Genomic DNA, 26,578 nt, shown 5'->3' on the forward strand with positions numbered 1-26,578 from the left:
AGTTAATAATATTTTACAAAAAATAATTTACCTCAACAATTCTTCATCTAATCATCTCTCTTCGTGAGCTTCTAAGAAAGGAAAAAGAAAAGGTAATAAAAGAGAAAATATTTGGGAGGTTGTTCAAGATGTTTCTTGCTTTGATATTGTTAATTACATTACATACTAATGGATTTCCATTTATTGACGAATAAATACTGTTTCAGTACAATTATCAGAAGCACATGAACTCATTGTGCTGAATTATGCTGAAAGTCCACTGTTCATTCAGCTTTCCGAGTTAGCTGATCCTTTGATGTGCTCTCAAATATCTTATCAGCATTGCCTACTTCAAAACCATCGCGCCTGTGGAATTCCTTGACCTGGAAAAACATAATCAATGGAAGAGTTGGCAATTCATATTTCTATAACATAACTACACAATGACATCAAACTTTTATCATACAGTAGCAATATAGTGATGACAAGAAAGAGGAAACCAAAATTCAGAGAATAGAAAAGAGAAAAGAGAAAAGAGAAAAGAGAAAAGAGAAGAACTCAAACCTCTCCATCCGGTAAATCTTTATATCGAGGAAGCAAAAGGCGTTCTGCAAATTCGATGTATGAACAAGGAACAGATTCAGTCACACCATCAGCGAAAGTAAATGAGGTTGAATCAGCCACCGTCGAACTTTGCTGAAGAAGGCCATCAGGACTCACTGTTCATACCAACAAAAGAGAAAAGGGAAGCTTATTCTTTATCTCTTATAAATGATAACGACTGCTGAAAAGTGAAAGCATATCCTCTTAGACAATGCCAACTAAGATCTATTTCAGGTTAAGTATAAATTATCTAGACTAATACCAGCTAGCAGAAGTGATGGACTTCTTGGAAAGTGAAATATCCTTCTTTTCGGATGGTATAATATCAATATCTGACTTTAACAAAAATGTTAATCTATCTCTATCTACTGAATGAGTTGCATGGCATAGAAGTTTTGAAGCGAACCTTTCAAAATCCCTCCTTCTGAATTTAGTTTAAAACCACTATCTTCAATGAATTGGTTGAGGCTTTTGATACTTCTAATATGTGATTTCAGACGATGAGTAGAAATAGTTACATGATTTACTGCATAGCCATTAACAAGAGTCCATGCAGCATATTCACTTTCCCTGGTGTAGAGAAAAAGAAGACCAGAGAATAGGAAAAGCGAACATGAGATAACAGTGACAACATGTATCCGTTTATCAAAAAAATGAAAATTTTCACTACCCAATATATGTGACAAAATAAGTACCTAGATAAAACTTGATAGTCGGAAAATACGGGCTTCTCCCATGTTAAACATCCAGACATACTAGCAAGGGCAGCATGCTGATTCCCACCTCCAGATGTTTTGATGTATTTCCTGATCAATTCCTGCACAGAGAAGGTGTCTTAGATGGCCACAGTTTAATACAGAGACAAAAATAGCCTTAAACTTCTGTGAATGGAGCATCGAAGAAAAGAACATGCCCACTGCAATAGAATCCAAGCAACCTACTGGACAGAGCCGTATCTATTTTCTAGTATCTCTTTCGCAGACCTATTTAGTACTCTTATCAACTTATCAAGAATAATGTCCTATACATGAAAATATCTGGGAAAATGTGATGGAATATAAGAATGTTCAATCAAGTGCAATCCATCATAGCAAGGAGGAGTTTGTCTAATTTGTGCCACTTCATGTTATGACTGCCTAAACAAATAGAAAGACATCCAATTGCCTGTAAGCATTTAAAGTTTTTTGAGCTTTTTCATGCAAAAAACAGAGGGTTTCATAGAGTCATTGTATACACGAAGACGTAACAGAGTTAAGGAAATTGGAAGTGTAATGAAATCCCATTCAGTTATAGCAAGCCCTCGTTCACGTCGAAGAAATGATACAGTTCAATGCAATGAAAATTAGCCATATTATAGTAGCTTAGAATTTCAAAAAATACCTGAGTTTGAGAGCTCATCTCATCTACAAGAAGCTCTGATATGAATATTCTTGGAAAAGGCCCATCCACACCAGTTCCATTGTCGCAATAGTAAGCAGTGGGAGGGGAAAACCACAATGCTTTCAACTTTTTCGCTGGAAATCTTAGTTCTTCACGAGGCGTATAACCGAAATCCATGAAAAATTTGGCCAATGAATCAATTCCATAACCATCAACCTTCAAATGCCAATAGAAAAGTTTTCTGACATTAGTATGACTAGATATCCACAGTTTGAAAAATAAAAATTCAATATGATCGTTGCAAAATTAATTCAGTGTTACCCCAAATGTGCGAAAGGCAAAGTGATCATAGCAAATATTGTTTCCATCACGAGAACGGACAAGATCCAAAATAGCTGTAGCCGTTGGATTCCTGCTCAGGTAAACCTTCTCCATATTCGAAAGCACTGTTCTGAAAAACGACTCGGCACCCTGTCTCAAAAGAGGGCAAAGAAGTTAGCTTCATAGTTTTTGGCACAAGCAGCTAATTGAAACATAAAGTTTTAATCTTTTCCAAGATGAGATCAAGATGAAAGGATATCTAATCTGAATAAAGTATGATTTGTAGAAGAAAATCATTTAAAGCACTAAAAAATCATGGCACGGTAAGTGTCGAAAAGGATGATCTTTTATTATAAGAGATTCAAGACTAAATCATTCAAATCAATAAACAGTTATGTAACTTTTTCTACTTGGATTACAAAGGATGACCATGTAGAAGGATCACTCACCTTGGGAAGTGAATCGGGGATAGCGCCGGCTTCCGATCGGACGGCCATGGTGAGGGCGCGATTTCCGATGGAGATCGGACGGCGAAGGGGACGGGAGAAGGGGAGGGAAGCGAAGGCGACCGACGACCGCTTCGGCCGCGAGGAGCGGAGGGAGAGGAAGGTGGTGGGATGACGCACGAGCGATGCTGCTGCTTCCATGGGATGGAGGCGTCGGAATCGAAGTCGGACAATGAAGGAGAGTCGTGCGCATATAAGGGAAACCAAGGAGGCAAGCCACGTGTAACGACGACGACAACTCGAACTCGGGTCCCCGGCTGCTGTCCTAGTCGTAGCAGAACCGGATTCCCAACAGAGATAGACTGCAGGAGATCCCAAGTTGAAGTACAAGATGGCGTCAGTTACACTATAATTTGTGGATAAACCAATGAGTCGGATGTGAATAGAGAGAGTTATCCAATCTTAATACAACCAAATCTCGATTCGTATATTTGTAACGGACTCGGGCTGGAAAGAATAAATTGGGCCTTTAATGGGCATAGGGTTGGGCCAGGCTGTCTTTAAATTCTTTCGAGTTAGAGTGAAGCAATTTTAGTTAATCCAACTTCCTTTCCTGAAAAAATAGAGTACCGTATAGCATCATAATTCATCAGCATGAGTTGAGGAAAGTATAATAAGACAATAGTGGAAAGGAGGAAAATATAGAGAAAGATAAAAAAAAATCTTATATATTATTATCCAATAAAAAAAAATCAAACAATAGAAGATATTTTGGAAATAAGAAAAAAAGAAGAAGGGAATGCAAAATCTAAATATAAAAGTAAAAAAATAGAGGGAAAAGAGAGACATTGCGCGTCAAATGATTAGTAATTTTGAATACTTCACTATATCTGAAGGGAATTATTAACTCTATATAAGGTACTAAAATAAGGTGATTTGGATAAAATTAAAACAAAAAGACCCTGTTGGAATGAACAAATTTGTAAATTAAAAGACCTTTTTAAAATTCTGACGAAGAATTCCAAGGCCAGCCCAAAAGCTTCATGTTTCGGGCCGGGAGAGGATTAAGCCCGATATACGAATTGGTATCGGGTCGGGCGCAATTCGGGCTTGAGCCCGGTTTTGTCCTAAAAAAAAATAATTAAAAAAATTAAAAGAAATGGAGCGCTACAAGCCTACAAGAAGGGCGCCGAGGCGCCGCAGTAGGAGGCATTGAAACGCAAAGAGAGTTGAGAGGCGGAGCACTCGGAAGCGAAGGAAGCCTACGATGACCGACGGCCATCTCTTCAGCAACATCCTACTCGGTGGCCGGGGCGGAGCCGTACGCCTCTATCTCTTTCTCTCTCTCACCTTCTCCTCCCCCTTCCGCTTCTTCGGTCATTTTCTTCGCTTGTTTTTTTTCCTCACTTTGCTCTTCTTTGATATCGGAATTAGGGTTTATATCCTTGCCTCAGAACTATTGGTACTCTCTTTGTGTTCTTTTGGTTTCGATCCGAGTGATGCTGGCCTTACTGTCATCTCTCTCGATTTTGAATTCAGTGCTGGTCGTTGCTAGGGTTTTCCTGGGTAGTTTGTTTGCAGTAGTTGGAGATCGAGTTCTTCCTTTCTCGATAGTCTCTCAGTTACTAAAATTTGACGGCAATGATGGCTGTGCATTATCTCGGGTTCCTTGTTTTTTCTTCGTATGATTCCTTAAACCTAGAAAAGCAGAAGCTCTAACTTTCTATACCTTCAAAATTTTCGTAATTTTGTGATTATTTCACCATTTTTGTTGTTGTTCATGTTAGGATTTAAGAATGCGTTCCTTATTTATATGGAGTTGTTATTCTTTTTTTGAGAAGAAATTTTTGTCGAGGTTTCGTGTTTTAAAGTGTAGAATTAGTTTAAATATTTCTGTGATGCTGTTGTATGAGTTCCCGAAGTCTACGGTTCGTCTGTTTCTTACAAATTATATCTTGCATCAAGAAGCCTTTTGTGTAGGCATTCTAAGATTTGCATGAGGTTTGTGGATCCTATTAAGATTATAATGAAGAAGTTTTATTGAGGTGCTGCAGAATCCAGGGCAGTTTAAGGTGCATTCAGGTGGACTTGCATGGAGGAAACAAGGCGGTGGAAAGATTATCGAGGTTGAAAAAGATGATATTGTTTCAGTTACTTGGATGAAAGTTCCTAGGGCATATCAGCTTGGTGTCAGGATCAAGGATGGCTTGTTCTATAAGTTCATTGGTTTCCGCGAACAGGTGATTCATTTTGCCGATTTTAATTATTCTGCAGGAAAGTAATTGCTTTCTTTTCTAGATCTATAGCATTTGAACATCACTATTTTAATTCATCTATACCCAGTGCACATAAGTAAGAATCTAGTGCTTTTGGAGTTGTCCTATTGTCACAGAAAATTTACTCTCCTCTCCTCTCATTACACTCTTACTAGTCCTTTCCTACAAAGTGACAGCTCATTAACTCTCTCTATATTGTTCCCTTTATACAATCAATCGTCTTAATAGTAGATAGTTTTCTAGAATCTAGATAGTTCTTGTAATCTGTCTCCTTAGCATGAAAAATATTGGAGATACATCGAGTTAGACTTACGATGAAATTGAATGTATTGTAGGAAGTTTATGATCACCTGAGGAATTAATGTTTGTCTGCTATTCAGTGCATTCTATCTCTTTTGATAGATCAATTTGATTAGCCTTCTCTCTCCTTTTCTAGTTTTGTCATGGGTATTATTATGGTGTATTGGTGTCTCCGTGCCTATATTTTGGCATCATCAAGAAACAATATTAAAGTGTTTTGAAGCCTCATTTTTTGTCTTATTTTTTCTCTGTAGGATGTGAGTAATTTGACAAATTTTATACAAAAATCTTTTGGAATAACACTCGAAGAGAAGCAGCTTTCTGTCAGCGGTCATAATTGGGGAAATGTTGATATCAATGGTAGGTTCATTCTACTTTCCTTTCAGCCTGAGTTTGTTTTATGCTACAGAATCATCACTATCTTCATGTCTATATTTTTTAACTATATCAATGTTAGATACAATCTACTTTTTCAAGTATTGTTTCTTGAACTCAAATATTTTTAACTTTTCATCTGATGTTAGATTTTCCTATTATTTGATATAAAAATATACCATGATCAGGCTTTTTTTTTTGGTTGGTTAGTTTTGTGGTTTTGGTTTGTCAAAATATTTTCTATCCTCACCTCCCAATTTTCACATTGCCTTCTAAGTTTTGGTGATTAAGTTAGTGGCTTGAAGTTTATGGTAAGTAAGAATGAGGTGATGGACAATCTGGGAATTAATTGATGATTTCGTTGTCGCAGCATGGAATGTTGGAGTCACTAATGTCAAAGGAATAGTTTGGTCTTGTTCCCTAAATAAGTATGCTAGTTCGATTCTGCATTAGGGTTTAGTACAACTCATAAATCAATAAGGTAGAAACCCAGAATTTTGTAATGTTATAGAAAATTCATAATCTGTTGTGGTTAAGCATTAAAAGGAACAATCATTCTTACTCTTTTAAATTAGCTTTCAGCAAGTTATGATGGATTTGTAATATTCTGCGTGCACTCTAATTACTGTTTATGATACATTGATGATTTCTTTTAGCAGTGTGAAGACTAAGACTAGGAGAATTAGATAATTATAAGATACATTACATATTTAGATGTTCTCTATCCAACATATTGAAATTTATTTTGCACTAATATCCAGGCCGGGCCAAATCAGCTTGGCCATTATTAGGATAGCTCAATCCAGCAGGATGTGGAGATGAGTTATAGACTTCTGTGGACCCATTTGGTTATTTCACTGATTAACAATTGTGATACTTGGGAATCTTTTTTTTTTTAAAAGATATTTTTTACTATTATGTTAAAATCATCTTGAACTCTTTGTGACCACCTCCATTACAGGTAACATGCTTACCTTTATGGCTGGCTCAAAACAAGCATTTGAGGTCTCTCTAGCAGATGTTGCACAAACGCAGCTGCAAGGAAAGACAGATGTTTACTTGGAATTCCACGTTGATGACACTACTGGAGCTAACGAGGTATTTATGTTTGTGTTCTTGTAGTCTTGGTGCTAGTCCGAGTTAGCTGTTAACATTATATTTGCAACTTCTAGTCAGTTGTAGGCTCAAGTTTATGTGTACCATATCTCTTCAAGATCTCGTTGAGAATCTTTCTCCTAATGGCAGTTCTAGGTTTTTCTCTTTGCAGCAATTTTTTTTCTTCGGATTAAGGATTTATAGTTGGTGGCATCATTCTTTTCACTTCTCTTGTGCTCTTCTTTTTAGTTGCATTCTGTGTTGAAACTAATGTAACATAACTCTGAATAATTGATTTCTTGTGCATTAGTGATTTTTGACAATAATTCCTTACAGGGCTGCTTTACAACTCTGAATTAATTTCATATTGTGAATGCAGAAAGATTCCTTGATGGATTTGAGTTTTCATGTCCCTACTTCCAACACTCAGTTTGTTGGCGACGAAAATCGTCCTCCAGCTCAGGTGCATAAAAACAGTTAGTACCATATACAAGTTTTTGATAAGTGTTAATTAGTCAAACAAATAATGTCCTATTGTCAGGTCCTACTGGACAAAATCTTAAAATTGGCAGATGTTGGCTCTTCTGAAGAGGCTGCTGTGACATTTGAGGGCATTGCAATTCTTACACCTAGGTGAAGAATTAATTTTTATATTATTCTTTTTGAAACACCTACATTAAAGCGGACTTTGTCTTTGTGTTTTTTATGGTCATCATTGCGTTTATCAATATGGCAGAAAAGCTAATATATCTTCTATATTATGTAGAGGGCGATATAGTGTTGAGCTTCACTTGTCGTTCTTGCGGCTCCAAGGACAGGCTACTGACTTTAAAATCCAATATGGCAGTATCGTTCGTCTCTTTTTGCTGCCAAAGGTTATCCTTTTTCTTTTCAGAATTTTTAATATTTGTTAAGTTCTTCCTATCTACATTTTAGGGTTTTTTTGTGTAATACTCACATCGTATCCGTGCTTTAGCCTCAGCCTCCTAGATTTTCTTATTTTTGTGAGAAGTCTTAGATGTGTTTTTTTTTCTGCAGTCCAATCAACCTCATACTTTTGTTGTAGTCACGCTTGATCCACCAATCCGCAAAGGACAAACTCTGTACCCACACATTGTTATTCAGGTATTAGATGCTCCTCTGAAGCACTTCTTTTCTTTTTGTATACTTCAATACTCCGATCTTTAAATGGTAAAATTATATGCCTTCTTCTGTCTTGTAAAGTTTGAAACAGATTTAGTAGTTGAGCGGGACCTGTTACTAAGTGAGGAACTCTTGGCTACAAAATATAAAGACAGACTTGAGGCATCATATAAGGTGAAATATATATATCCAACCTCTTGAATTAGCTCATATAGTTTTTTATGCCTCATGAAATTCTCTTATTCTAACCAATATTCTGTATACATGGCAGTTGTTTTTTCTTTGGCACCTTCATTCTAATATTTCCATGAATAATAAATGAATAAATTTGTCATTATTGCTGAGCTGTGCTGGGCTCAGATAATAGTGATGATGATCATGGTATATTCACGACTGCTCATTCCAGTCTTTTCAGTAGACTACCTTATAACCTTATATTTCCTCTACCTCTGACTGCTTATTGCTCCCTTTTGTAGTTCCTGTCTAGCTTTTGTTGTTATTACTGGTAGATGCGTGCCCTGATATAAATATTTATTTTGAAGTCAAGAGGCTGGCCTCCAGTTGGTATGAGTTGTCTACCTCTTTCAATGTGTTAAGAGAGTCCCTTATAAAGGGAACTTTAAATTATGCTACATCTGAAGACTTGCTGGAATTGGGTTTTGACTTTTATATACACTGCCTGTTTTCAATATATTCAACATTTTGATGCTACTCATATGCTTTGCGATGGTGCATATGTTTGGCTGCTCTCTGATTCTCTCAGTAAGAGTCGTAGATAATTGATTTAATTATACATCTGCAGGGTCTAATTCACGAGGTTTTCACTAAGATTTTGCGCGGCTTATCTGGCGCTAAAGTGACAAGGCCAGGTTCTTTCCGCAGTTGTCAAGATGGATATGCAGTAAAATCATCTCTTAAAGCTGAAGATGGTTTGCTCTATCCACTTGAGAAAGGATTCTTCTTTCTACCCAAACCACCCACTCTCATTCTTCATGATGAGGTACCTTTTTTGTACTCTAAACCAGTCAAAATTATCTACTGATATTGCTTGTGGTTATCAGACATCTTTGACTGGACAATATGAGATTCCTCCTTTTATATTAATGATTTTATCTTGAACTATTTTTCGTGCAGATTGATTTTGTTGAGTTTGAAAGGCATGGTGCTGGAGGCTCAAGTGTGTCATCTCACTATTTTGATCTACTTGTAAAGCTTAAAAGTGATCAGGAACATCAATTTAGAAATATTCAGAGGAATGAGTATCATAACCTTTTTAGCTTCATTGGGTATGTTTTTTTTCTTCTTTTTTTTCCATTTTCCTTCACTACAACTTCTGAAATTGCTAGTGAATGAATGAAATATACTACTCTGTCATTATTAAGTGGAAAGGGCTTGAAAATTATGAACCTTGGAGATGCACAAAGTACGGGAGGAGTTGCAACTGCTCTTCAAAATGCTGATGATGATGCTGTTGATCCCCATCTAGAGCGAATTAAAAATGCAGCTGGTGGTGAGGAAAGTGATGAAGAGGTACACTGTGTTTTAACCTCTGTTCAAGCATCCTTTTCTTCTTAAAATATCACTTTTTATTGATTTTTTTGTTTTGGTCAGGATGAGGACTTTGTTGTTGAGAAGGATGATGGTGGATCACCTACTGATGATTCTGGAGGTGAGGAGTCCGATGCTAGTGAAAGTGGAGATGAAAAAGAGGTAAGAAAATATGTATTTCATTCACCATTCTTTCTAAATTTAGATTTATGGACTTGCATTTTTGTGCAAATTGGTTGCTTTGATCTTTCTAACCGTTTTTGTTATCATTTAGATATAACTGAGTGATCTCTTACTTGTTTTAGAAATCTGCCCCTAAAGAATCAAAAAAGGAAACCTCTGGTGCAAAGGCATCCTCTTCTAAGAGGAGATCAAAGGATGGTGATGAAGGTTCAAAGAAAAGAAAGCAGAAGAAGAAAAAAGATCCCAATGCACCAAAGAGGGCTATGTCAGGCTTCATGTTTTTCTCAAATGCTGAAAGAGAAGTATGTATCCTCTACCTTATGATTATTATTTGTTACGTCAAGGAAGATCTGAAACTGCCCTTAGCATTATCTTTCATGGTAACTTTGGAAGTTAGAACAGAGCATGATGAGAGAGAACTCAGAAAATTGTAACGAAACCTCACCTCCTAGAAGGAAGTTTCATATGTAACCCTAGAATGAACTAGTCCTATAGGAAGTTCTATGATATAGTAAGAAATTGGGGCATAAAATATTGGACCCAAAAGTCTCGATGACCTTTGCCCTTTTGTTCCAGTACACTTGCACCACACCCTCATTCTACTTAACTGAGTGAGTCCATTATGTTGCTACATTGCAATTCTAATAATTAATTCAGATTGCTTTCAAGGAATGCTTCACTATCTACATGCGATTTATTTCGTTCCAGAGAACCCATATGCCTAGTGTTCTCTAATTTTTAGTCTTGTACTTGTGCAGAATATAAAGAAAGCTCAGCCTGGATTAGCATTTACCGATGTTGGAAGAGCACTTGGGGAGAAGTGGAAAAAAATGTCAGGTGCGTCTTACTTCTCATCCACTGGATTTAGAAAGTCAAAGGCTATGTTATGTAATCTACTCCAGCACATGCTGCTATTCTGTTCTTACATTTGGCTTATTTTTAACCAGCCGAGGAGAAAGAGCCCTATGAGGCAATGGCTCGTGCCGATACTAAACGTTACAAGGAAGCCATGGTTGGATACAAGAGTGGTGCTACCATGAACATTGACTCGGGCAATGAGTCCGAATAAACAAAATGGTCGCTTCATTCAAAATGTGTTTTAACTCCCTGCCGAGGTTGATTAGATTCTAATCATGAGCCCATCTTGTTGTAGGCGAAAGGGGTTAATTTTTTTTTTTCCGTTGTTGTATATTGGTTTTTAACTTAGATAGCATGCTAATCTTTAGAAGAACAATGTACCTGTTATACGGGCGGTAATTCCATCTCTCTCTCTCTCTCTCTCTCTCTCTCTCTCTCTCTTACATAGTCTCTCTTGATTAGGAATGTAGCGAAGTGTTATGCAGCTCTTTTAAATTTATATTAATGAACAGAACATATCGCCTTCCATGTGGAGTACGGCAGCCTTTTAGTTGGTTGCTTTAGTTTTCACTAAATACGATGATGGAAAACGTCATTGGGAATGCTCTCGTGATTCTCTTTTAAATGGATCATGAGTAGTCGGTGAATGATCCTATCTTGACTCCAATCACTTCTGCTGGCCTGATGAGGCAGCTGTATTTAATCAACTCATGCGTTTGCACGCTCTTTTTATAACCCCAAGCCTCCAACCAACTCTAAAGCCACCAAGAATATAGCTAGCTACCCTAAAATATCACTTCATTTCCATTTTCTTCTCTAATTTAGATGCTCGTATATTTGTCTGGATTGAATGTACGGAGACGCGAAGCATCAACTTCTCTTTCTCTCTCTCTCATCAACCGTAGCCAACAATAGAAAGAGAAGAAACCATATCAACGGCAGCCAACTCACGTAGAGACTTATAGTGGTTGCGCTCTCTCCTCGCTTCTCCCCCGCGTCCTTCCTAAATAACAGACCACCCTTTCTTTCCCCTTATATAAACCCGCACCACCATCACAACACCAGTAAAGTCTTTGCTTACCATGATCGTACCTTCCTAGCTAGATCTTTCTTGGTCTCAGCTCGGTTGGTTGCTCTGGTTGGCTTTGTTGGTCTCCCAGGGCATAAATACCACCAGCAAAACAAAGTAAAAAATTAAAATTTAAAATAGGAGGCATGGAAGGCCTTCAGCTAAACAAACCAAGCTGCTTCTTTCTCTCCTCCGTCCTCTGCCTGGCCTCCGCCGCCTTGTCGAACGCCCACATCGCGGAATTCGATGATCACTGGGAAAAGAAGGCAGAGATGGCCAAAGCCCTGGCGCGCGCCGCCTACAACCCTGACCCGGAGTCAGTCACAGACCACATCAACAGAGCCGTCCACAAGTATGCCCTCTTCCCACCTCCACACACACTCTCTTCTCTCTTGTCCAATGATATAAGACGTACATGAGCAATATATAATTACTAGTCCTTTGTTTGTGATTCTTTACGTCATTTAACGTTTTCCACTCCATGAACACCCTTAATAACACCGAATGCCATGGTAGGAATAAGCTAGGTCTGCCGTTTGACGTACTGCATGGAGTTTTTAATGCAGAGCCCTGGAGAAGAACAGCACTCGGCGAAGCCTCCGCAGGCGCCACCGCTACACCGGCCCATGCTTGGCGACGAATCCCATCGACCGGTGCTGGCGGTGCCGCAAGAACTGGATGAACCACCGCAAGCGTCTCGCCAACTGCGTCAAGGGCTTCGGCCACCAGACAGATGGCGGTAAGGACGGCAAGTTCTACGTCGTCACTGATCCCTCCGACAATGACCTCGTCAACCCTAAGTACGGCACCCTCCGCTACGGCGTGATCCAGGATGAGCCCCTCTGGATCGTCTTCGCCCGTGACATGAATATCCGTCTCTCCGAGGAGCTCATCGTCAACAGCAACAAGACCATCGACGGCCGTGGGGCCAATGTCCACATCGCCTGGGGCGCTGGCATCACCATCCAGTTCGTCCAGAACGTCATCATCCACAACCTCCACATCCACGACATCATGAGCGGCAGCGGCGGCATGATCAGGGACACGCCGACCCACTACGGACTCCGGAGCAGGAGCGACGGCGACGGCATCTCCATCTACGGCGCAAGCAAGGTGTGGATAGACCACGTCTCCATGTCCAGGTGCCAGGATGGAATCATCGACGCCATCGCCGGATCCACCGCCATTACCATCTCCAACAGCCACTTTACCCACCATAACGATGTAGTTCTCTCATAATAACTTGGTTACGATAACCGTTATCCAAACTAGAGCTATGCACGGATTAATCTTAACAATTAGAGATGGTCTTTCTTCAGGTGATGCTGTTTGGGGCCAGCGACTCCCACTCGGAAGACCGAATCATGCAGATAACGGTTGCATTCAACCACTTCGGGCGATCCCTGGTGCAGAGGATTCCAAGGTAATCCATCTAGCTCTCTCTCTCTCTCTCTCTACATATATATATATATATATATATATATATATATATATATCTTATCTCGATGGATTAGTATATTAAGTTTAGGCAACCAATATCGATGCAGGTGCCGATGGGGATTCTTCCATGTGGTGAACAATGACTACACCCATTGGCTAATGTACGCCATCGGCGGTAGCCAACACCCCACCATCATCAGCCAAGGCAATCGTTACACTGCCCCTCCACAACTCTCTGCCAAACAGGTAACAACTCTGTGCACATTTCTATCAACCCAAATATAGATTCAGATAGAAATTCTTTGGTCACCTACATAAAAAATGTGTTTGTGGATGTAGGTGACCAAGAGGGGCTATGCAACGGAGGAGGAGTGGAAGCACTGGACGTGGCGGTCGGACGGTGACCTGATGCGGAACGGAGCCTTCTTCGTCGAGTCAGGAGTCCCGAGCACGAGGGCGTTCTCGCGGAATCAAATCATCAAGGCGAAGCCCGGGACGTACGCCGGCAGGCTCACCCGCTTCTCCGGAGCGCTCAAATGTCTGCGTGGCAGGAAATGCTGAGACCCGCCGAGGACGCCAATGGAGGCGAGAGAGGGCAGGCAGGCTTGTCTGGTTTTATTCTATGAGCAGGAGAGAGAAAGAGATGGAGAAAGAGAGAGAGAGAGAGAGAGAGAGAGAGAGAAAGGCGCATTTCATAAATGCGGAAGGCCGGAGAGAAGTTTGAATATGTAATTATTTTCTTTTTAGACGTTAATGATAATTTTATTTGGGAACTATCAAGACATGATTAATGATCTAATTTCTAATGTTTATCTTACATATAGTATAGCCGATTTCTCTAGATCTCTTTTTAATATCCGGTACTAAATCCTAAGCACCCTTTTAATTACTGAGTTAAAAAAAAATGTCCAATACCATACATAGTAAAATATTTCGAGTTAAAAAAAATGAACGAATTTATGATTCAATGATTAATCTCACCGAAGCCGATCTCCAAATTAATCAGAACCAATTCAACACAGTAATAGAATGGTTTTAAAAAACAATATTTGGAAAAGAAAAGTTAGGAAGAGTTGGAAGAGCATACGGGATGATGATGACACGAAAGTAAGCAATGAGTCAATTAAGCTAACAGTCATATTAATCTCATGGGGTGCACCTTATAGGCCGGCGAAATCCCTGGAAGGAGATGAGATCGCATAATCAACTCCACCACTAAGTCATTGGCATGTACTAAAAGTCTATCCCGAGTGAATTGATAACGTTATCTATCTTACCTCGACTTTGTTGGTCATAAAACTAACATGACCGGAATTCAACCATAAAGCAGCTGACAATTAGATATGTGACAAGTGACGATCAGAATTATAGAATTCAACCATAAAACAGCTGACAATTAGATATGTGACAAGTGACGATCAGAAGTATAGAATTCAACCATAAAGCAGCTGACAAATTGGATCAGAACAAATAATGGGCAGATGTAAGCAGATATGTCCATGTTGTAATTGTTTAAGACTGGAAACCAAAAACACATTCTACCAACTACCAAGGCACCTAACATCAAGTCAAATACTTGGCGTGCATCTGGTTCAATAGTTTCCTTGGGAAGGCGGCGAACAGCTACGACACAACACCGAGAATATATTTTTTCCTCTCTTCTGGACTAAGTACAAGACTGAGGCCTTTGACAAAAATTCTTTATGACGAGCACTAGTAATTAACTAAGCCCTCCTTCACACGTAGAGTTCACACCTAGAATAAGGTTAAAATAAGAATAATAATTTTTATGTTTACATGTATTTTAAAATAAGAGTATAATATTTACTTTTAATATGAATTAATAATATATAAATTTGATAAATAAAATTTGTATGCTAAAATAGAAGTATTATAATATTTAATTGTTATTTTGAAAAAATATATATATATTGCCACATAATAATCCAACTATGATACTTCTTGTACACAAAATTTGACCCATTCAAAAATTTCATCCAAAGTTTGTTGCTGCTTTATTGGCCGGACGGCGAGCAGTCTAAGTAGGAATTGTTTGAGTTAATCAAACTGATAAAAAAAATATATTACCTACCTCAGAAATATTACAAAAGTAGATCAAGTCAACCTTCTTGCTTGTTGAATAAGGATCAAGAAAGAAAAGGGTGATGATAAGATGCATGTTCCTCGCGAGCCAAATTACTATATAAAAAGTATAAGTATATAAACAAGCATAACTATTCTTTTAACTGTGTTAATGCTCATTTACTGAAGCAGAACGTGAAGGTCTTGCGTAGATATACATGCAAGAATGAAATAAAAGATTAAATAAACAAGTAAGAGACTTTAAAGAATTCAGTGATGAATTAAAGTTTCTACAGAATACAGTGACCTGGAGAGTTGGAGTAGAAGAAACACTGGACGAAATAATAGGCCAAAACAGCAATCTTTTTCGCTGCACTCTAGTGAGTGGAAATTTCCATGGACTAGAAAACTAGATGAAATAATAGGCCAAAACAGCCGTCTGTTTTGTTGCCAAATAGTTGAGCCCAGTGAGCAAAAAATTTCCATGGGCAATCCCAGCAGGGTTTAGTAATAGATATGGTGACTTTAACTAAGAGTTAATAAAGGGTATGGTACTACATATCCTTGGGCCTTTTCACACCTCTTCCTGACATTTTTCCCACTACTACTACCGTACTACGTATTAATATCCAGCTGATGCAAATGCTTCTAACCTACAGAAACTTCAACCTATCTCCCAAGTCTCCACCTCATACCATCCAATGGACCTTCAATTCACCTTGAAAACAAAGCTAGTTTTGCTGATACTTTCGTGTAACCTTCTATGCACAAGCTCAATAACACCCATCGGAAACCAGACTGATCATCTTGCTCTTCTATCCTTCAAGGCTTCCATTACCCAAGACCCATCTGGAATCCTATCTTCATGGAATGGCACCGTCCACTTCTGCAAATGGCCTGGCGTTACGTGCGGCAGCCAGCTGCACCCAGATAGGGTCATAGCACTGGACCTCGATTCCATGAACTTAACAGGGACCGTCTCACCCTTCATAACAAATCTGACCTTCTTGAGAAGGCTCCATCTCTCTGACAACAAGCTCCATGGCGCAATACCAGGGCAACTAGGCCGCTTCTCAAGGCTGCAGTTTCTCAACCTGAGCTATAATTCACTTGATGGAGAGATCCCGAGTAGTATTACTCGCTGCTCTCACCTCCGCTGCATCTGCTTAGGCGCCAATCAGCTTGAAGGAAGAATTCCAAGTGGTCTTAGCAATTGCACAGAACTGCAGATCATAAGTTTGAGAGCTAACAGGTTACATGGAGAGATACCCTCTGAGATCAGCACATTGCCAAAGCTCCTAAGGCTTATTTTAGGTACTAATAATTTTACAGGAGGCATCCCACCCTCACTGGGGAATCTCTCAACCCTCTCCATCTTTGATGTAGCTGACAATAATCTTGAAGGAAAAGTTCCTGATACCCTAGGCAAGATTTCTGGCTTAGGAGCATTTCAAATAGGTATCAACCAGTTCACAGGTACTATTCCTTCATCCATCTACAACCTCTCATCCATTTGGTGGTTCCATGTAGCTGAGAACCAGCTTACTGGAACTCTTCCAGCCAACATTGGCTTTTCTTTTCCGAAGCTCCAATATTTTCTCATGTACCAAAACAAATTCGAAGGACACATTCCTTCATCACTAGCTAATGCTTCTGGTCTTGTGAAAATTGAGTTAGCCGGGAACAGATTTAGTGGGCCTGTGCCTACCAATCTGGGAGTCTTAAGGAACCTGGTTGAGCTACTCCTAGCTGCAAATCAGGTAGAGGATGGAGAAGCCAATGGATGGAGTTTCCTCACATCTCTGACTAACTGCACCAGTTTACAAATCATAGACCTATATGGCAACAAGCTACAAGGTAAGTTCCCCAATGTCGTTTCCAATCTATCCACAGGGCTCCAAAAGCTCTCGATGAATAAGAATCAGATATCCGGAAGCATCCCTGAAGGAATTGAGAATCTTGTAGGCCTTGCCTCACTTTATCTTGAAGAGAACATCCTCACAGGCCCCATTCCCACCACAATAGGTAAGCTACAGAATCTGCACGTATTAAGCTTACACGAAAACAGATTTTCTGGGGAAATTCCCTTCTCCATGGGAAATCTTACCCTCTTGACTAGACTCACTCTAGATCAAAATGAACTCGAAGGTCCAATTCCAACAAGCTTTGGGAACTTGCAAAATCTTGAACTATTGGACCTTTCATCTAATAAGCTTAATGGTACCATACCTAGAGAACTAGTGAGCCTTTCCTCCCTATCAAGCTATCTTGCTATGTCTAGTAATTCTCTTTCCGGGTCCCTGCCAATGGAAGTAGGCAACCTAAAAAATGTTGAACTATTAGATGTCTCAGAAAATATGCTATCTGGTGAAATTCCTACAGCCTTAGGTGAATGCCAGATCATGGTATACCTTTATTTGGAAGGTAACAACTTTGATGGACCAATCCCTTCAACTCTAAGCAATCTGAAAGGTATAGAAGAGCTGGATCTTTCAAGAAACAACATGTCAGGAAACATTCCAGACTTTCTGGAGAAATTGCAGTATTTGCAGAATCTGAATCTATCTTTCAACAATTTCGAAGGAGAAGTTCCCAGTGGAGGAATTTTCACAAACCTAAGTGCTATCTCACTTCAAGGAAACAAGGAACTCTGTGGAGGTAAAACAGAGTTGCACCTACAAGCATGTCCTATGCAAAAGAAAAAAAGTAAAAGAGTTCTGACCCATAGATTAATTATTGCTGTTGCCAGTGCAGTTGCCTGTCTTACTGTACTTTGTAGTCTGTCTGTTATGTGGTATTTGAAGCACATAGCAAGAAGAAGCATCATATCAACAGCCTCTGATGCGGATCATTATCAGAAAGTCTCTTACTCTGAGCTGCTTAGAGCAACTGATGGGTTCTCCTCAGCTAATCTGATTGGTGTAGGAAGCTTTGGATCTGTGTATAAAGGAATTATGGATGAAGAAGGGAAGGTTGTTGCTGTGAAAGTACTTGACCTTCAACAACATGGAGCTTCAAGGAGTTTCATTTCTGAATGCAATGCATTGAGAAACATTCGACATCGGAATCTTGTCAAGATCATTACTGCCTGTTCTAGCATAGATTTCAAAGGTAATGATTTCAAAGCACTTGTCTTTGAGTTCATGTCTAATGGGAATCTAGACGAGTGGTTGCATCCTAAGAACAGTGGGATTGAACAACAGAGGAGCTTGAGTTTCATCCAGAGGCTGAATATTGCTATTGATGTGGCTTCAGCATTGGATTATCTCCATCACCATGGCCCAACTCCAATTGTTCACTGTGACTTGAAGCCAAGCAATGTTCTTCTTGACAATGATATGTGTGCTCATGTAGGTGATTTTGGGTTATCCAGGTTCCTAATGACACCAGGATCCATAAAACTAGAAGAAGCAAGTAGTTCCAACATAATTAAAGGAACCATTGGATATGTTGCTCCAGGTATGAATTCTGACAATCCTTATTTTAATCTTTGTAGGAAAGTTAGAACAAGGCATATCTGATTACATCACATGTATATTGCTGAGGAATCTCAAAGTAACTGACATTGCCTGGATTAATTTAAAATTGTCACATGCTCACCTGAAATGTTTCCTCAGTGAAACAAAGGGATGCTGTCTATGCCGATACTTACTCTTCTCTATCCATTAATGACTTTTAGAAGTTTGATTTAGACGCTAAACCTTGAGATGCTCTTTTCTGCTAATGCATGATATATAGAGACTATCCATTCTCCAACTAAGTGAAAGGGAAACCAATTTGATCTTGATTCCAACACTCGAGTTGGAAATTTTCTAGCATGAACTCACAAGTTCTATCCTTTTTGTCTTTCAATACTTTCCTGTAACAAAAATCAGAAGTGCAAGTATCACTGTCTCTTACCGCTATTCGATTTTATAAAGGTGTTGTTTTAGGTAGAGTTCTACAACTGCAAAAGTAAGTTGTTATTTACCTTTGTCAGCCTCTTCATCTTGCAGTTAATGTTCTCATATCAACTGATTCATAGAACTCCGCCTAGTTCCCTAGTTCTAACTTCTAATAGTTCCTATCCACAAAGTAATCAGCCCCTGAAAAGGAAAGAATCTAAAACCTACGTCACTGATTAGTTTGTTCAAAACGTACCCTATAATATGTAGCCTTGATAGATTTCCTTCAGTAAAGTTGATTCATATATTTCCCCAAATTTTCTTAATTTGTATCCCACTAAATGTAATTACCAAGACCTAAACTTGCTCGCTCTTGTTTACCAGCTAAACTTTCTTCTCATGTGCGTACAGAGTATGGGATGGGAAGCCAAGTCTCTATTCAAGGGGATTTATACAGCTTTGGTATACTCTTGCTTGAGATGTTCACTGGAAGAAGACCAACTGATGAGGCATTTAAAGGAGGTTTTAGCCTCCGAAACTATGTTGAGATGGCTCTTCCCGAACATGTGATGGAAATAGTAGATCCACAACCCCACTACAATGGAGAAGGAGACGGAAATGTCTATACTACGAGAAAGACAGGAGAGGAAATAAAGAGTTATCTAGCCTCCTTGATCAGAGTTGGTCTCTCATGTTCAAAGGAATTACCAAGAGAAAGAATGGACATGGACCATGCCCTTAAAAACATGCATGCAGTGAGAGAGGCATTTATTCAGGAATAAAGGTTGGTGCACCTTATGGCAAATATATACAAAGGTCGGCACGCATGGATTTTGATAGCAATCACATAATCCTAGATGACAATTCCTAGAGGATGCTAAACTATCATTTAAGTTTCTCCAGGCAAATCCAACTTTATATCACAAATCCTCCAAATTTGTAAGTCAGATGGTGTTCATGCTATGAGTTGTTGATTGTGGTCCCATGCTAAGTTTGATAAAGGCCACCCCTTTTTATCTGATCTACTTGAGATCAAAATTCAGCTTATTTGCCTTTATGACATTCTATGAAGGTTTACTTTTATGTCACATCATCATCAAGGGGTTAAAGAAGTCCTTCCGTTACAGTTTTGGTTCCTAGTATAGCCAAATTTCAACCTAAATTTGTATATTGAGACTCATAGTATTCTTAATTAACTTCCAAATGAAATGACACATAGAACTAATCATAAAATCCTATTCTCACACAAACTGCAAAATTATAGGAGAGCAATATTGCACACTACAACTATTTATTCGAAGGATCTGAGTCCGATCTCAGATCGGGTCTCAATATCTCGTACCTCCACTTACGATAAGCAATATCACCGCAGGTATAAGTAGTAATAGACTAATTCGAGAACATAATATGAATAAATCTATAGATGTAACGGGATCTGACCTGAGAGAACTCAGGGTTTTGATCGATCGATCTCCTCCAACAGCATAGACAAACTGCCATTCTTCGATCCATGGGAAGAGAAGCGAACAAAGAGCTCTTCGAGTTGGGATTAGGGATCTTGGAGGACGGAGATCAAGGTTCAAGTTTACGAGAGAAGGAGATGGATCAGGGGAAGGGGAGAGAAATTTTCTACTTCGAAACAGAGGAAGGCGGGAGGACTTCGCCGGTATCGGCGATTTATATTTCGTGTTGCGTTTCGCGAGTTTTCCACGTAATTGATCAGGTGTTGCACGTCAAACAGCAAACAGCTTTTGCGTAATAGGCTGTCCCTGACCCACTTCTTGGGAAGGCCATGTTTTTACTTAATATAAGGCATTTATTTTTCTCTATCTACTTTAATTCTTTGAAAATGATGATATAAAAGTGGGAGAAAGCTTTTTTTTTTTTTTTCTATAGCTCATGAATTATTTAATTGCCACTACAATAATTTCTTATGGACACTGTGGTATAATAGAACTGTGGATAGTAAATTAAGCCTGGCCCAAATAGGAGGAGGGATGCTTTTTATTTTTTATTTTTTATCATTCAAGAGCACAAAAGCTCGATATAAACTGGACAAAGAACTAACTCTCCTTAAATACAAATGCACTAAGGTTCTATCTAACTTTAATCAATATACTAAGCCGCTTAGTTTGGACTTCAAGTCATGTGAATCGTCAAACTATTGCTTTGAACTAAATGTCGCTGAGATAGTGCTCTAAGCCATTATGCTGCCGAGTTGATCCTTCAAATCAACTGCAACGCCGAGCTATCAATTTAGCCAAGTCATTGAACTAAACCATCACCAACCACCAAGCAATTTTCTCCACAATAATTATTTAGAGTTGGAGTTGATTTCATAACCTCTTGTCAATCTGTCGTACGTATAACTTGTTAATTTCACCACTGTATACCTTTGCAACACTGGATGTGGATTCAATTGAGAGCTCAATTAGATTCTTTCATATCCACCCATCCTCCTCCTCTTTGCTTTGACTTTCCTCCTCCCTTCGCAGCTCCCACATCCACTTCTCCCATTTTACCAACCAATGAAACAGATCACCTTGCTCTCAAATCCTTCCATTCTTTACTTTCTGATCCCCTCAAAGCCTTGCAATCATGGAACCAGACCACCCCCCTTTACCAATGGCAAGGAGTTACTCGTGGTGGCAAACACTCAGACAGACTCACAAACTTTAAGGCTTCCATCATTTGGCCTCCTCACAGGTCCAATCTCTCCTCACATTGCCAAGGTGTTTAAGTTTTTTTTTAAGCAAATATGGGACTGAGGGGAAATTTGCAAACAAAATATATCCAGTATATTGTCGATTTGAGACATTAAGTCTACTTTTCTTTTATGTCAAATTATTTTTTTCTATTTCCTTTCTAAATTGCCAGAACATGTGAAAAAAAAAAACTTTGTACAATATATTTATTAGTTATATTAAATATATACTTGATTAAACATACATATATTATATAATAATTAAAACAAATCTCTTCTATTTCCTTTGGCCAAAGAAAAATAAAAAGTTTGTAATCTCTTTCTTCGTTGAAGTTTCTGTATTCAATTTTTTTCTCATTTTTTAACCGTCTCTCATTGTTAAAATCTAAATGGATAATCTTTCCTTCTCGAGTTTCAGACTAAACTAACTCTATTTTAAAATTTATTTATCAAAATAGGTAACACATAAAATCAAATAACAAAAGAGATCTATTTTACTATAATCCTAACTAAAACGCTTAACTTTTATGCATTCTATAATATGCTTAACTATTAAGTAATTTTCTCAGTAAAGACTTTCCTATGCTAAAGGATACAAAATATTATCTAAAGTATTTTAATAAAAAATATTAATAAAATTAGCATTTTACTTAAAAAATATTAATATTATCAACTTTTTAAATAAAATGCTTAATAATTAAGCATTTTACTTAGCGCTAGAATAAAATAAATACATTTTGATATTTAAATTTAGGTGTTATCTAAATTAAAAAATAGATATATTTTGATCAACAACTCTTTTCCTCTATTTCTTAGAGTTATTTACTTTATGCTCTTACCATTTTGATGCAATATCAATTTTGAATTAGAATATTCATAATGAATATATTTTGTGAAGGCACTTTGGGTTTCCCTTGTCGCATGCTCTGAGAAAGATCACCAAAAGGAAAGAAACCGTGGGGGAAGTCCATCAACGAATTTGAATGCCGTAAAGAGATTTGCTTCTGACAGTCAGAGTGAAAGCAGCTTGACTTCGCTTGCTTTTGATATTTTGCAATCATCACATAGATATATGCCTTCAGATATGCCAGTTATCTTGCTAAACTCCCGCCACTGTATAACTCTGCAACACTGGATCCAATGAAGCTCTCGGTTAGATTCTATCCATCCATCCTCCTCCTCTTTGCCTTGACTTTCCTCCTCCTCCGTCTCCCCTTTGCAGCTCTCACATCCACCTCTACCGATCTACCAACCAATGAAACAGACCACCTTGCTCTCAAATCCTTCCAGTCTTTACTTTCTGATCCCCTCAAAGCCTTGCAGTCATGGAACCAGACCACCCCCCTTTGCCAATGGCAAGGTGTTACTTGTGGTCGCAAACACCCAGACAGAGTCACAAGCTTATGGCTATCATCACTTGATCTCACAGGTCCAATCTCTCCTCACCTTGCCAATCTCACCTTCCTCAGATTTCTAAGGCTTGACGATAACAATCTCCATGGCAACCTCCCGCCGGAGCTCGGCCGCCTTTCACGGCTAAGAAATCTCAATTTGAGCATGAATTACCTTCAGGGGGAGATCCCAGCCACTATATCTCAGTGTATAAAGCTCAGGTTTGTTGATCTAAGGAGCAACTTGTTCACTGGGGAGATTTTCAAAGATATTGGCTCACTCTCAGAGCTGTGGATATTAAATCTGGGGGAGAACAATCTCACAGGAAGCATCCCTCCTTCTATAGGCAATCTCTCATCTCTCTTTGGGCTTCTCCTTCGTAACAACTACTTGTATGGCAGCATGCCACAGAGCATGGGTGGACTAGTTAGTCTTGAATATCTTCAGATAGCAAACAATTTGATATCAGGAGAGATTCCTTCCTCACTGTACAATCTGTCTTCGTTGCTATCGTTTGCTGCTGGTAATAACCATTTGGAAGGACGTCTTTCCTCTAGCATGTTCAACACCCTTGTGAACCTTGACACGATTATTTTGCATCAAAACTGGCTCCGCGGGCGAATTCCGGATTCGATATCCAATGCCTCCAATCTCGTCGAGTTTGATGTCGAGCAGAACAGCTTCAGTGGAGTAGTGCCTTCCAAACTGGGGAATCTGAGGTATCTGTATTGGCTAAACCTTGATGAAAACAATCTTGAAGCCAATAAGATCAGTGACTGGGATTTCCTCACCTCATTAACAAACTGCAGCCTTTTGGAGACTTTACTCCTAGAATTCAATAGGTTTGGAAGCGTACTGCCTGCTTCAATAGCCAATCTCTCCTCAATTATGACTACGTTCGCAATTGGATGGAATCAAATATCTGGAACTATACCAGCCGGAATTGGCAACCTTGTGAATCTTACTGTTCTCGGGCTGAATGACAACCAGTTGACAGGCCGCTTGCCTTCGACAATTGGTAGGCTGAAAGATCTGCATACACTGAGTTTGGCAGGGAATCGTCTAACGGGGCAAATTCCATCTTCCATTGGCAACCTCACTCTACTGAATCTGCTTTACTTAGACAGTAATGAGTTCAGTGGAAGCATACCTGCAAGTCTTGGACAATGCAAGAGTTTGGAAGAGCTAAACATCTCACAAAATAATCTCAGTGGTGCCATCCCCAAAGAACTAGTTAGCATTTCATCTCTAACAAAACACTTGGGTTTATCAAGCAATTCCTTGAGCGGAATGCTGCCGCCTGAAATTGGCAATCTGAAAAATCTTGCTGCTATTGCTATTTCAGATAACAAGTTGTCAGGTACAATTCCTAACTCTCTCGGCGATTGTCAGAGTATGGAATACCTTTACATGCAGGGGAATTTATTTGAAGGCACTATCCCTCAATCACTGCAAAATTTGAAAGGTTTAGAAGAGCTTGACCTTTCGCGCAACAGACTAAGCGGAGAAATTCCAGAATTCCTGGAGAAGTTGGGTGCCCTGTATCAACTGAATCTGTCATTCAATGATCTCACCGGCGAAGTTCCAAGCAAAGGAGTTTTTAGCAACACAAGTGCAGTTTCGGTCCTTGGAAACAGCAAATTATGTGGGGGTAATCAAGGACTCAATTTGCCAATGTGTAACAGGCAGTCAAATAGAAAACATCTGCCTGTGGCACTAAACGTTATTGTACCAATTATCGCTGGTTTGCTAGCTTTGATCATATTGGCAGTGATCTATGTCATTGTCCGTCGAAAGAACTTGAAAAAGAAAACTTCTTTTAAATCTTCGTTAGATGAACAATTCACAAAAGTCTCTTTTTCTGAGTTGCAAAGAGCAACTGATCGGTTCTCAGAATCCAATCTGATTGGTGTTGGAAGTTTTGGTTCAGTCTACAAAGGAGTGCTGGCCACCAATACCACTGTAGCAGTGAAGGTTCTCAACCTTCAAAGACATGGAGCATTGAAGAGCTTCATGGCTGAATGCGAAGCCTTGAGAAACACCCGGCATCGTAATCTGCTGAAGATTTTTACTTCGTGCTCGAGTCTCGATTCTAGAGGCAATGATTTCAAAGCTTTAATACTAGAGTATATGCCAAATGGGAGTCTGGATAACTGGCTGCATCAAAAGGAACCAGAAAATTCGAATCAGACGACTTTGTCGACCCTTCAGAGGTTGGACATAGCAATCGACGTAGCTTCTGCACTGGATTACCTTCATCATCATGGACACCTACCAATTGTTCACTGTGATTTGAAGCCCAGCAATATCCTACTGGACGAGGACATGTCTGCTCATGTAAGCGATTTTGGATTAGCAAAGGTTCTTTGGAACCAAGCCACTGAGAACAATCAAAACTTTACAAAGTCTCTCGGAATAAAAGGAACCATCGGATATGTCGCTCCTGGTAATACTTTCAACTGATATGCATTTAATTTCTTAGCCTACAAATGTTTTCTCTTCTTCTTCTTTTCGTATATCAATGATTCTGCAGTTTAGAGTAACTAGTAGTATCACAGGTCTTCATGGAAAGCGATAAATTTAGCTGTAGAAAATAGCAGGTTGATCACACCTGCTTGAATTTTAGGTACAGATCAACGGAACTATCTCACAACTCTGCACATCATATAATTCCATATCTTTGCAACAAGTCTAGGTTCAAATGTAACATTTTCCATATCTCAATAATGATCATTGCATTCATTGATTACAGAATATGGGATGGGTGGCGAAGCCTCGACTCATGGAGATGTCTACAGTTATGGAATTGCGTTGTTAGAACTTTTCACTGGAAAGAGACCAACTGATGACATGTTCCATGATGGTTTAAACCTTCATCAGTATGTAAAGATGAACTCTCAGGGACAAGTGCTGGATATTGTGGATCCGAATCTCCTCTTCTTGGAAGATGGCCAAGAAGCTGAAAGCAACACCGACAACGATGGAAGAAGATTGGCGCTCGAGAAATGCATGGATTCCGTGATTAGAATTGGCGTCGCATGCTCTGAAGAAGATCCGCAAGAACGAAAGCAAATGGGGGAAGTCATCAAGGAATTGAATGCAGTAAAAGATTTGCTTCTGAAAGCCATGTAGTGAAAGCAGCTTGACTTGAAGATGATGCCTGAATCCTGATTCAGTAGTGACGGCTACTGAAATAACACAACAATTTTGGCATTTTGGATTGTTGTATATGAAAGGAGAGATGCTACAATTGAACATCAATTCTTCTTTCAAATTAATAATTCATAACATATACTATGTTGTGACTTTGTGGAAGATAATTGTGTTTCATAACTGAGGAGGTTAATACCGGACATTAGACATAAACATTGAGAAACAAATTAACTTGCTATTACCATAAAAAAAAACATGCAAAAATAGCTAGGCAGATAAAATTATCAAATTCATTTATTTATCAAAATGTATATAAATCTCTTATTCGTGTTTAAGATTTATACACA

At 39.0% G+C, this 26,578-nt stretch overlaps 5 protein-coding genes across 6 annotated transcripts; 4 read left to right on the forward strand and 1 right to left on the reverse strand.

Moving 5' to 3' along the window:
- Positions 1-110: 110 nt before the first annotated feature.
- On the reverse strand, positions 111-3,112 carry LOC140793085 (2-oxoadipate dioxygenase/decarboxylase, chloroplastic/amyloplastic). Its single transcript, XM_073144452.1, has 7 exons — positions 2,733-3,112; positions 2,284-2,433; positions 1,963-2,178; positions 1,278-1,399; positions 989-1,152; positions 544-698; positions 111-362 (listed from the first exon to the last, which is right to left on the reverse strand). Exons 1-7 carry the CDS (start codon positions 2,928-2,930, stop codon positions 264-266), a joined length of 1,104 nt encoding a protein of 367 aa, XP_073000553.1. The 5' UTR covers positions 2,931-3,112; the 3' UTR covers positions 111-263.
- Positions 3,113-3,898: 786 nt separating this feature from the next.
- Positions 3,899-10,929, forward strand: LOC140792141 (FACT complex subunit SSRP1-like). The gene is made up of 16 exons (XM_073142981.1): positions 3,899-4,050; positions 4,784-4,969; positions 5,560-5,665; positions 6,642-6,778; positions 7,155-7,238; positions 7,317-7,408; positions 7,542-7,650; positions 7,814-7,900; positions 8,000-8,092; positions 8,721-8,918; positions 9,053-9,204; positions 9,301-9,448; positions 9,530-9,628; positions 9,772-9,951; positions 10,408-10,486; positions 10,597-10,929. The coding sequence occupies exons 1-16, from the start codon at positions 3,997-3,999 to the stop codon at positions 10,716-10,718; spliced, it is 1,926 nt and encodes a 641-aa protein (XP_072999082.1). The 5' UTR covers positions 3,899-3,996; the 3' UTR covers positions 10,719-10,929.
- A 664-nt stretch (positions 10,930-11,593) lies between these two features.
- LOC140792142 (pectate lyase-like) lies at positions 11,594-13,815 on the forward strand. Its single transcript, XM_073142982.1, has 5 exons — positions 11,594-11,928; positions 12,143-12,800; positions 12,896-12,999; positions 13,124-13,262; positions 13,356-13,815. The coding sequence occupies exons 1-5, from the start codon at positions 11,723-11,725 to the stop codon at positions 13,575-13,577; spliced, it is 1,329 nt and encodes a 442-aa protein (XP_072999083.1). The 5' UTR covers positions 11,594-11,722; the 3' UTR covers positions 13,578-13,815.
- A 1,958-nt stretch (positions 13,816-15,773) lies between these two features.
- LOC140792560 (receptor kinase-like protein Xa21) lies at positions 15,774-20,070 on the forward strand. Its single transcript, XM_073143631.1, has 2 exons — positions 15,774-18,557; positions 19,394-20,070. Exons 1-2 carry the CDS (start codon positions 15,800-15,802, stop codon positions 19,762-19,764), a joined length of 3,129 nt encoding a protein of 1,042 aa, XP_072999732.1. The 5' UTR covers positions 15,774-15,799; the 3' UTR covers positions 19,765-20,070.
- Positions 20,071-21,412: 1,342 nt separating this feature from the next.
- On the forward strand, positions 21,413-26,393 carry LOC140792468 (uncharacterized). Of its 2 annotated transcripts, XM_073143492.1 has the most exons (3): positions 21,413-21,688; positions 22,585-25,524; positions 25,831-26,393. In XM_073143492.1, exons 2-3 carry the CDS (start codon positions 22,827-22,829, stop codon positions 26,208-26,210), a joined length of 3,078 nt encoding a protein of 1,025 aa, XP_072999593.1. In that variant the 5' UTR covers positions 21,413-21,688; positions 22,585-22,826; the 3' UTR covers positions 26,211-26,393. The 2 variants fall into 2 exon arrangements, with proteins under 2 accessions (XP_072999593.1, XP_072999594.1); XM_073143493.1 differs by lacking the exon at positions 21,413-21,688 and having other exon boundaries at positions 22,474-25,524.
- The last annotated feature ends 185 nt before the right edge of the window (positions 26,394-26,578 follow it).

The sequence above is a fragment of the Typha latifolia genome, chromosome 7, assembly GCF_019914945.1.
Source record: "Typha latifolia isolate L0001 chromosome 7, TyphaL0001v2, whole genome shotgun sequence".
NCBI classification, from domain to species: domain Eukaryota; kingdom Viridiplantae; phylum Streptophyta; class Magnoliopsida; order Poales; family Typhaceae; genus Typha; species Typha latifolia.